The following is a 12,307-nucleotide window of genomic DNA, read 5'->3' as shown; positions in this document are numbered from 1 at the left end:
TTCTCTATAAAACCATCACCTAAACCCTCAGTGCTGGTGCGCAATATAATATGGCACTCCTACTTAAAATTTCAGAACGATGGCCAGGGAAGAACTGGCAGGCATATATCCACAGAGGGTTCCTTAGGATATTGACATTCGTAACTCTTTCCAACTGTCCTTCTATTTCTGTATCAGGGTTCACATTGCCTGGATCATCATTAACGTAGACAAAATCCTTGAAGAGCTAATTCAAAGCCCAGCTTTTCTACAAGGCTCCCCCTTGAGTAGACTCGCTCAGCCCATCTCCCAATTCTGTAAACTTTTAGGACTGTTAATGGCACATAACAGCATGCCCTCTTGAACGTTCCAAATGTCTTTATATGCAAATATTGTTCTGATAATCAGGCCTTAAATGGCTAGGGCAATGCTGCTCAAACTGCATATGCATCAAAACCATCTAGAAGGCTTGCTGAAGCGCGCAGAGAGCTGGGCCCCACTCCTGGGGTTTCTGAGTCAGTAGGGTTGAGGAGGAGGCTGAGGACAAGTGACGCTGACACTGCTGGTCAGGGGGCCACACTTGTCAACCACTGAACTAGAACACCGCACTGTTTGTATAATGACACTGTATACAGAGTCATGTACTTCTCTTTCCCTCTCTCTCTCATTCTCTTTTTGCCATACCTGCTGCCACTACCCTAACCCAGCTCTTCGCCCCACGTCTTCTTTTCTCTTGGAATGCCCTCTGTTGACTTTCCACTGAATTCTTTCTCATACTACATTTTCCAATTTAAGCATTGTCTATGAGGAGCTTTTCCTGATCTCTTAGTTATAAGTAACGCCGTCTAGAACTGTGACTCCAAATGGCTTTGTAGATTCTCCCATTCTAATAATGATCACTTCTCCTGGGATTGCTGGTGTGCACGGGTGTTTTGCTGACTACACTGCTCTCTCCAAAGGCAGAAACCATACTTTAGTTTTCCCTGCAGTGTCAGCACCAGAGTGTGTGTTCAGTAACTATTTACTAAAAGAATGGAATAAATTGACTTCGTATCTGGAGACCTATCAAACTCTCCTATCAACAGCTCTCCCCAACTTTAGGCTATCTCATTTCTGGCTCAGGCCATACACAGTTACCGGCTTAATTTTCCTAAAACTCCACACTGCATCCCCTTCTATTCCAAAATCACACTGACTCCTGATTCTAAGATCAGGCTCTTTACAATCTGGCTCTTCCCGATAGCTCCAATATTATCTCTTCTTATTCTCTGTTCCAGCCAAGATATGATTCTCATGTCCACTGAACACATCACATATCCGACTGGCAGAAATTTGTAAAGCTCTGCTCTTTTTTTCCCTGCCTAGACAAACACATATTTAAAATTCCTCCACTCTACTTAGCTCTCACAGCATTCATTATTTACAGCTCTTATTCAGCACTTAATATCAGCTCTTAAAATGCTCTCTTATTTATGTATATTTCATTTACCCATCCAGTTGTAAGTGCTCTGCGTTCCTAGTCCCAATTTTATACTTCTTTTTAATCCACTGTCTACAACAGACAGACTTTAATGTTTAATTATAATCACTGTAAAGGAGAAGCCTATTAAAGTCTTTTTAAAAAAAAGCCAGTGGCCTCTACATTCTTTGTGTCATCAAATAAAACAGACCCCAATGATTCAAATGGCACTTAAATACCCCTTATGACCTGCATGCTCTAGCTCCGAGACGTAAAGACTGTCTCAACCAGAAAAACAAAATGAAACAACAACAGTGTCTGTCTTGCCCAGGTGTAGCTTTCAGAAAGGATCACAATGTTATACCTCTCTCCACACTGCAATCTTTCCCAGCTTGATGGAGAAGCTCCCAGAAAGCAATAGGCCTGCGGCAGACAGTGGCCGTAGGTGGTACTGTACCACACTGTAAAGTACATCAGACATCAGTAAAATGTAGTGGGGAAGGACAGAAACCAGAAGAGTCCTTTAATACAATGAACTGAACCACATTCCAACCAGAAAGACGGCAAGAATCCCACCTTGGACAAGCAGAACAGCTTAATATGAATGCCGGCTCCACTGGAAACTGAGCCGTGAGTGAGTCTGACCCTCATCTTCCAGTTTTACATACGACAGCTCCAAGCAGCTAGCACAGCCAAGGAAAAAACCATATGACCATCTATGACACATGGTAGACAATGAGCATTGCTATATTTCTTGAGGATAACACAAAAGCCTAACATATCGAATATGGAAAAATACTGCAGAAGACTGGAAAGAGAACATTATCCTAAAAATCAGGTAAAGAGCCATGTAGCTGAAAGTAATATACTGCACTAACAGGAAGAAAATTTAAATAGGGTTTGAAATCCTTCATAATATGCAAAATATATGGACTCCAAAAAGTAAGAGTTTAATAAGAATATGGATCCTGCGTAGTAAATCATATTGACAGAGGTAGGCAATGAATGAGGACTAAATTGAGTTAAAGTTGAGAATTCAATGTTGATTCGTTTTTGAGTTCAAAAAGAAGAGAAATATACTTTAGAGGGTTTAAAAAATTTAAACCTGTCTCTAGGAGAATTAATGACAAGATGTCTACATTCTAAATCACTAACAAAGTGGGCAAAAATGTATAAGGCTAAAGAAAAACAAAATATAAAAACAAGGAAAAATTTTAAAAACAATAATATAAAATGAGGTGATAGAAGACCAAACATACCACTTATTATGACAGAGGTGAACATATTAAATATGGTTATGGAAAGACTGAAGTCCAAGATGGGGTCAAAACTTGACATTCCACCTGTGCTCTAGGACAAAGTTGGCACATCTGAGAGTCTGTCTTTCTTCTCTTTGGCGCTGAAGCTTCTTTCTGCTACATTACGCTCTTAGCTGACTATGCTAATGAAGTTTTTTACATTTCAGATATTTAAGTTCACTCAATCCATGTAAGAAATGCTAATTAAACAGTATAACCCATTTCCTGTGTCTTTGAGGGAGTAAATAGGTTTCTTTAAGATATAAACATCATGTACACTGATATATATATACACACGTATATATGCGAAATATGTGATGGGAATATCATAAAGATACGTGTGTGTATATATATATGTGTGCATAAAATAAATACTAAATAAACGCTAATAAATACTAAAATTAAAATTTATGCAATAATCCTTTGGTTGTACCTCTAGTATCCTATTAGCAAAGGCATTAACATTACAATGTTTTAAGTGATTAAAGTGCAAAACCATCTCCAACAACTCTTTTATCCCTTTTTTTTCGCAAATTGCGTTCTCCTGCCTATCTAATACACATCTGTATCTCCCATATTTAATATGCATATCCCTAAAGCATCCATATTCACACATATATGATCGATTTAAAGAGTGCTATTACACACTTATCCTTTTAAGCAATTATTCAGAGAACATGGCTCTAAATTCATGCTTCTGAGCCTTTATTCATAATAGAACAATAACCAAAGGGAGGCATGTCTATTTATGTAGTTACTTCAATTCATCTGATTCCAAAAAGTTTTTGTAGAGCCTGATTTATAGAAGTAAACTTCTTGTAATTCAACAAGAAGGGCTTCTGGAGCTTAATTTAGGAAAAAAGAAAGAGGTACTTAAATCTCATAAACATGTTTAACCACTGACAGCCTGTGATTTAGCAGAAAAACAAAGCCACTGCCTTCTTCTAATTTACAAGCATGGTACTGCTGAGGTTGATGGCAGTTACTCATCATTTAGAAATCCAATCTGATTTTATATTTTTATTTGAAGATTTTAAGAAAAAAAGATCTTGTAACCCAATCATGCCATAATCCAGGTGACATCTGTACTAGGCAGAATCCTGTTGTTATTCTCCCGTCTAGCTGCTATTGCTGAGAATGACAAAGTAGGGAAATTACATTTTCCCATTATTATTTCCAGACACTTTCTGGCAATGGTTTGTTGACTCTAATAAACCTTCAGACAAAGCTGTCAGCAAAGGAAATGGCAAAAGGAGAGCAAGGAAAAGCCTCTTCAACAACAAATGCATCTAAAGCCTCAGTACCAGCCTGTGAAGTTTCTGATAACATTTAACATGAGTGCTTCAATATTTATTGTAATGCCGTATTTGAATTCCAAGGAAAAAATGTATTCCATCAAGTCATATTACCGATGATTTTGATGAACACAAACATATTATGAAATGAAAGAATGAGATGTCTTACCTGCTATAGTGTTAAGGAACATCAAATATTCGAAGTTGGAAATTTCCCTTCTTTGCCAGCGCTGAGTCATGTTGGAAGATTTATAAAGCTGTCGAGGAGTGGCCAGTGATATCCTCCTAGCAATTAAGCAAACCATAACAAACATAGTCTCTTTTAAGTAATGACTTTTAAAAATCAGTATTAACTAACACATTGGTTTAATATCAATCCATTTAAAGTAATTTATGGTTTATCCTTAGGGAAATTTAAAATACATCTTAATTGCAGATATTAGCAATCTTCAAAAATTCTACTATAGAAAAGATACATTTAGAGACTCAGGATAAACCACTATGAAAACACCTATTTGTATAATATGGTTGCAAATGGGTATTTTATAAGTCAACAAGAATGAAAAGGTAAAACTACACTCAAGATAATTAAGCAGGTTTTCAACAGTAAGCAAATCTTTTCCATGCTAATAAGCTAAGTAGGTATAGGTAGTCAGGTACCATCTTGCAAGCATTTGACTGAAACTTCATATAATCATGGCGGCCACTTCTACCCCTTACCACCGCCCCCACCACACACAGAGTGTGCATCTGTGTACAGCCTTTACCCACACCACACATAGCCCTCTCATGATATAAACTACAAGCTGGGAACTTTGAAAACATATGAATTCAGAAGGAGGGACACAGGAATAGCTTAAGGGAATAAAATCAGGACAGTTTGTGTAAATGATGAACGTTTTAAGTTTCACTGTGTTTATCTAAGAAATGAAAGTGAACTCTATTTGTAAAAGTATGATAAAGCTTCTGAGTTTCTAGAATGATCATTACCTATGACAAAGGTTCCTAAACTTTTTCAATTCATTAGACCCTTAGTGTGTCGGGAATTTTTCATGTTGTCCTGAGGCCAGGAGAAACACCCAACAGTTCTGTTTATTAATTAGTTATATCTAAATAATACTTAAGTCTTAACAACTCAGTAGCTGTTTGAAAATACTCCTAAACTGAAAGAAAAACAGTGTTTTTACTTTACTCTTAAATAACCACGATGACTTACTACAGGGCTGTGTGCCCCTGCTGGACACGGCAGAGCTTCTGAAGCCTCAGAGTCACATCGGACCCCACCACCTTCATCCCCTGTTCCACTTGGAGTTTCATGCAGCTCCTGTTTCTTATCAGAGCAACTCCCCAAAACTGGTTCACAAAGCTAAGACGTCATTGGAAAGAGTGCAGTGCTATCTACTGTTGAAATGTAGAACTAACTCCAGCTAATTGTCTATGCACTGAGAGATGCTGCTGTGTTTCCTTGAAAAGGACGAATTGCCCTGCAGCACCCTGTGGAATTCACTGTGACATCCCAGGCTTCCTTCATGCTCCGTTTGGGAACTGTTGACTTAAGACTATTTCTGTTTCATGTATTAGTATCAAATTTTTTATTCACATGGAATCCTAATAGGTACCATCTTGTACATAGTAGGAGTTAAAATATGTGTTAGCTGAAGAAAAGGAGGGATGGAAAGGAACTTTTTATCTCAAATTTAAATCTGAATTAAGAGTTTCAGAATAATTAGGTGTAACTCAATGTTTAAAATATTGACATTTTTGCAGAACTTTCTTAGCAACATATATTTGACTCCTACTGACTCCAAAGGAACTGTATGAGTTTAATGATTCACTTCAGTGCAATGGCAAATGGTTTATATGTTTCATACCTCAATTCTAAAATTCAGTACATTCCTCAATTAATTTGCAATATGATTTTCACAGTGCTTCCAGATTTTGATCCATACTGGTACCGATATTCAAAATCTTCCCAGCTATACTTCCATTCACACAACTATTTTATGTTATAAATTTTAGCCCTGATCCTGATGTTGTCATGGCAACATGCTAAGCTAGTCTCTGAATTATCAAGGAATTATAAGCTATGCTTAGTCCAATTTTCATTGTGCTACTATTGTAATTGTATGCCTAGTCTAATTTGCACAGTATTACTATTATAATAATATTCTCACTATTCTGACTAAAATTTTTACCTGTGGCATGCTCAGGTAAGTCTGCTAAAAGCAATGCATATAACAAAGTTTTAAATTCTTTTGTTGACATTTTGAACCCAAACAATTAAGGAAGAAAATTGCTGATCTGGAAATAATTCTGACCATCAAAAACACCACCAGATCAAAAATCAAACAAATCCTATCAAGTATAAATAACAGAAATTATGGGGGAAAGTTATTATGTCACTCTTAGAGTATGTGACTGTGAGGAGGAATGTGGCCATGGGAAATGAATTGAGAAAAGCAGGTCTGGGGAAAGGATTAGCTTTTCCTATTTACTGCTCCATGTTTCCCACTATAAACTCATTGAGAGCAGGAGCCTTGTTTTACTTATTGTTATATGCTGAGCATTTAGCAATGCTTAGTATATAGTGGGCTCTTGATACTACATGACTTGAATTACTGGTCACCCTGAAAGAAAAAATGGCTGAAGAGAAAGGTGATGATAAAAAATTAAATAACTCAACCACATGAAGAAGAAAAATGGAAAACAGTAAATCAATAGGGCTTTCCCAAATAACCCATAACAACTTTAGATAGTGGAATGAGGATGGCTGGTATGATTGGAGCTATAGTAGGATGCTTTTAGAAGCAGGGGATAAGGTGAAGGCAAAATTGCCCTCCTGAGAATAAAATCTATGATGTACCATAACAAAAGGTGACCATTTAAAATCACCAATCCTATGGATACAACCAGGTGTATCCCTAGTAAGTGAAGAATCTGATTAAATCCAAAGTTAATTGCTTGTACCATCTGAATAGAAAAATACATTAACCAAACACTGATAATCAACATGGTATCTAGAATATGGACATATTTTTGCCAGTATTTTTTCATCATTGTGCAGGGGTGAAGGTGTTATTCTTATGACCAACATAGGAAACTGTGACAGATGACACAGGATAGAAATTGAGAATGAGCTATGATCTTGGGCAAGATAAGTAACTTATCTAAACCAAAGTTTTCTTCTCTGTAAAATGGGATACGAATCACATTGTTTTAGGAATGTGGTTGTTTTAAGAATTAAGGGCAAAGAGCTCCCTTTTGCCATGTGAGGACATGGGGAGAAAATGGCCATCTGTGAACCAGGAAGCAGGTTCTGGTCAGACCTCAAAATTGCTGGCATCTTGATCTTAGACTTCCCAGCCTCCAGAATGTCAAGAAATTAGTTGTTATTGTTTATAAACCAACAAGAAAGAAAGAAAGAACAAAAAGCAACAATCTGATTTGTAATGTGATCTCTTTGGTGGGCTTGCCCAAGAAGTGGCTTAAATGATACACGAAGTCAATTATTCAAGCAGTATACCTGCCTTTGAATTTGGTAAACTATTTTTTGTTTATAAATCTTACGGATTTAGTTTAGAGTAAGTTCCCTAGAGTCTGATAAACTCTGTTTAAACTGCTAAAACCCAATGTCAAGAAAACAAAACAGAGAATGAAGCTCTTGGTGATTCCACCATGATACTCTCAGCTGGGAGGCTTCCACTGGTAGGATCCAGACATCGTCCCTTCTCTTTGACAATTCTCTAAATATAACAGGACTTACATATCACGCACCCACGTATTTATGGGAGTGTGTGCATAGATCTATTTACCTACCCTCCTACCCACCTCCCTACTTATCTGTATCTGTGTGTACGTGTTGCATATACGTGTACAGAGTGTATGTGTTAATAGTTTACAAAATGTCTTCACTTTATGATCTCAAGACATTCTTAAAACATCTCTTTTCAGGGATACCGTCTCCATTTTATAGCAGATGAAAGTGTCATTCCTCTTGCCCAGGGTTCTTCATCCTTTCCACTAATATGAATTGAGTTTCTCCTAAGTACCAGGCTCTGTTAGTGTTACCCAGCCAGTAAGGGGCAGGACTCAGCCTAGATTCAGTGTTTCTCCTTCCCCCATCTGCTGCTTCCAAGGTTATATATCACAGGAAATACGTAAAATTGAACTTCTGAGAGTATCATTAGGAAACTAAGAATGAGTTGAGACTTTGGTGTGTGCAGGGGAACAAAGGACCAGAGGGGTTTAAGATAGAATGGTTGTTTGAAGCCACAGCAAACCCCAAACTACTAAACATCTATTTTGTTTCCAGTTTTTCAATCAAGAAGGATAATCTTCCAACAGCCAAAGGGAGACCAAAGGTGCTTAAAAGGGAATTATACTCCTAATAGATAAGGGAGAGAATACAAGAGCTTCCAGTTGTTTTAAATGCACCCAGGTCCAGACAAGTCCAAAAGCATGGAAGAAACTTATACACATCATTGAGAAACCCCTACTGGTAATCTCTGAAGAACCATGATCATTGAGAAAGATGTCAGAAGGCAGAAGATCATTTAAAAAAAAAAAAAAGGATGAAATTTATTTGTCAGTTCTTAATGTCAATTCCTGGAAAAATTCTTGCATTGACAATTAAACAAATAGTTTGAAAGCACTTGGGAAAGGAAGCAGTCATTACATGCGTTAGCTTTGATTCGGTAAAAACAAGTCTGGCAAAACTAACCTCATTCTCTTTTTTTTTTTTGATAGATTAAATGCATTTTTTTCCTTTGACCTGTATTCTACAGAAGTACTTCTTCATTATCCACTAATGTCTTAATTTAATCTTGTCATTCTGCTAGTAAATAGCCTAGCATGTACATACATGTCAGCGAACTGGTCTTACACTGTGAGCTTAATACGAGAGCCGGTGCACTGAGATGGAAGGTAACTCCAGCTGAGTAGCACCTAGAAAGCACCTCAGCAATTAGGCACTGTGCTAGGTGCTTTGGAAGAAAGAGAAATAAGACACAGTCCGTGTCTTTTAAATGTCTGTAGCCTGTTTAAGGGAAGATGGACAAAGATTAGTTTTTCTTTCCCTCCATGCTGGGCTCTGCAATAATTCCCATGGACACAGTGGGCCATGCAGAAGAAGACACTGTTGTTTGTTTGTCCAAAGCTGGGTTCTTTCTTTCTTGCCACCAGGAAACCTATTTTGTTCAAGTAGGAGGTGGCAAGGAGTTCAAAGGTATAGTTTACCCTGAGTCCTACCCAGGGGATGATTGGCCAAAGTCAGTCAACTCACTCTGCTTTGGCAGTGATTGTTTTAAGGATAGGAAGGTGACCCCATTCAGGCTGAGGGGACCTGAGATAAAGACGTGGGAGGCATCTGACAAATATATTCTTTCCTAAAACATAGAAGTTCAATGAGAAATCCTTTGTGCCTTTTCCCCACCTAAAGCATTTGGTGAAACTGTGGTGTCTGGAGCACTAGTGGTGATTTTGTGAATATGAAGTCAACTGAGGCTCCTCACATCACTGAACCTCTGAGCCAGGACTGGCAACTCCTTAACTCCAGACCTTTTATAAAGTAAGACTCAAACAGCAAAACATCCTTTTGTTTAAGCCATTTTTAGACAGGTATTCAGTTACTTGACTAACTGAATTTAGTGATACACATAATTACTGACTGTGTTATCTATCAGATCAGTATCTTTCAATAAAATAAGATTTCAAATGATATTTTAAAATAATAGGGTGAAAGATTTAGGAAATGGCTAAAAGCACCTCATCATTCACGACTATTAATCTCCATAAATTCTCATTTTCATAAAGAAGCATGTATACATAGCATTTACAAAAACAACTTACATGTGACTAAAAGAAAATTTAATCACAAATACCATGAAGCTTCTGGCATATTTTTTGTAAGATGTTAAGCAAAAATGTGTTAATTATATGCTAGCTATGATATGCAATCAACTTTTTTGCTTTCTCATGTATATATGTGTTAAAGAGACCTATACACAAACTATTCTGTCATTCTTAAAATAGCAAATCTCTTTCCGTACAAATGGCTTACAGAGAAAAATTTCTTGGTTCTCAAAATAATTATAATGGTATAACCTTATTTATATTTGTCATATTGAGATTAAAGTATGTTAACGAACCACAGATAACGTGTAATATGATATAATTACCTGGCTTGTGGCAAACCATAGCTGGTCCCTACTCCAACCCGAGGCAAACTATAGACAACTTTTTTTACTGTTGCTTGGTCAGGGAAATTAAACATAACCGAGGCTGTGGTAAGAAGAAAAAACATGATTTAGAAAACCACAGGAGAGCTAACCATCAATTTCAGAAATCATTTTCAAGTGCCTCTCATGATTTATTTGTAGAGGTAATGAATCTTCATGGAAAATCAGCTTTCTGTATAACTTTATCCATGAGAAATCTAGGATTAACATTTTTAATTAAGCCAATTAACTTTTACTTTTATTTTTGTTTTAATGAGGGCATATCAAAGAGAGAAATATAGCAGGGAAAAATGAAGACTGTATCACACCATGTAAATAAATAACATCCAAATATGAGCACATTTATTTCCAAATACTTAAGGGGCCTTACTTCGGTTTGCCATAAATACTTCCAAAGCAGTGTTTTGTAGAAGATAACGTCTTGAAAATACAGCTCGTATCTCGCTGAACATCCATTTTCCATGAAGTCCTTCAGTGTACGCAAGAACCTAAAATAAATTGTTTAAAGGGAAGTGTCAATCAGTAAAATGTGTGTCTAAGACTTAGTCTGACAACATCTTAGACAGTACTGTATAAAAGTCAGTAAATTAGGGATTACCTTCCTGAATTCATGATAGATCACAACACTGTCAATCATTTGATTCTGTTTACAGTATTTGCAAAATTTCTACCTTTCTAAGTTTTCTTAGTTGCCTCATGAAGAAATGAAGGAGCAGAAAAATTATATGTTCAAAGTCACCCTGTGACTTAAAACAGAAAATATATTCTATTTTCGTCTAGTATATAATCAGTTGGACGAGGTAACCTGACATATGCTGTTGGTTCTTTTCCAACATTTGTTTTGTTCCTTCATCCTCGCTTAATGGAAGCTCAGTTAGCCCCAGCATCCATGTGGTCTATGCCAGTCAATGGATCATGGTTGGTCTGTGGCAGGGGTAGCAAGTATTTTTGGTAAAAGGACAAATAGCAAATATTTTTAGATTTTAAAAGCCATATGGTCCCTACCACAACTACTCAACTTTGCCATTATAGAGTGAAAGCAGTCACAGACAATGTATAAATGAATGGGTGTGGCTGTGTTCCAATAAAACTTTATTTATAACAACAAGGGGGGCCTGAATTTGGTCCTGGGGCCAATCTGTCTGATCCACAGTCTAAGCCAATCATGGCGAAGGCATGCTTTCTTCAAATTCCCCTGAAACTAGAGGTGAGGATATTTGACACAAAACTGGCTAATGAGAACAAAACCAGAGTCACTTAGGGATGTATCAGCTGATCAAATGAGTTATTCGTAGCTGGCACACTCTTTTTCCCTTCTTTCTTGGGTGGAGATATAATGGCAGAAACTGTAGCAGCAATTGTATAACCATGAGAGGAAAGCCAAGGGAATTGCAGCGAGGTTGGCCTGAATACTGAGTTAGTGAAACAACGCTCAGCAACCCCCACATCTGCACTTCCTGTTACACGATGCGGCTAAGTCCATACTCGATAAAGGCACTGCAGTCAAAAATGCAACAAATGTATTCCCTCCTGATACACTGATGTATAGTCACTATACAAAACACATTTCTACTTACATTACTATATATAATCTACTACATTTACATTTGCTTCCGTGAAATCAAAACTGGTTGAATTATATGTGCATGATATTCCTTAAGCTTTGCAAACAAGTTATGAATTCCCTTTTTACATTTCTTTTCTCTAGAAAAAAAAATGTGATCATTTAGTCCTGCATATTTTGAAAATTCCATTTTCTAACTCCTTAATTCAGTTTTTGTCTTTCCCTAGATGCTAGAAAGTTTTGGAGGCAGTCAGACATCTATTTAAATCCTGAAATGTTTTGGAGCCAGGCAGACTCCTATTGAAATCTTGGCTCTGCTATGCAGCAGTTATAGGACCTTGGAAAAATTATTTAACCCCATCTGATTTTCATCATCTGGAAAACAGTGATAATACTACTATTATTGGTTAGTCTAAGCAGAGACAATGAACCTTAAGTGCATGGCCTTAGTTATTATTTAAGTCCTGTTTATAAGT

General features: G+C 37.0%; 1 protein-coding gene across 13 annotated transcripts in view; it reads right to left on the bottom strand.

Annotated features, from left to right (window-relative positions):
• Positions 1–12,307, bottom strand: part of NBEA (neurobeachin) — a 677,938-nt gene that overhangs the window by 104,102 nt on the left and 561,529 nt on the right. For all 13 annotated transcript variants that reach the window (XM_047723145.1, XM_047723148.1, XM_047723152.1 and 10 more), the window contains 3 exons: positions 10,638–10,755; positions 10,208–10,310; positions 4,201–4,316 (listed from right to left, as the gene is read on the bottom strand). In XM_047723145.1, the coding sequence (XP_047579101.1) occupies positions 4,201–4,316; positions 10,208–10,310; positions 10,638–10,755 (337 nt within the window). The remainder of the gene's footprint in view (positions 1–4,200; positions 4,317–10,207; positions 10,311–10,637; positions 10,756–12,307) is intronic.

Source organism: Lutra lutra, chromosome 3 (assembly GCF_902655055.1).
Source record: "Lutra lutra chromosome 3, mLutLut1.2, whole genome shotgun sequence".
In the NCBI taxonomy this organism is placed as follows: Eukaryota; Metazoa; Chordata; class Mammalia; order Carnivora; family Mustelidae; genus Lutra; species Lutra lutra.
This window is presented reverse-complemented; position numbering and strand designations above follow the sequence as displayed.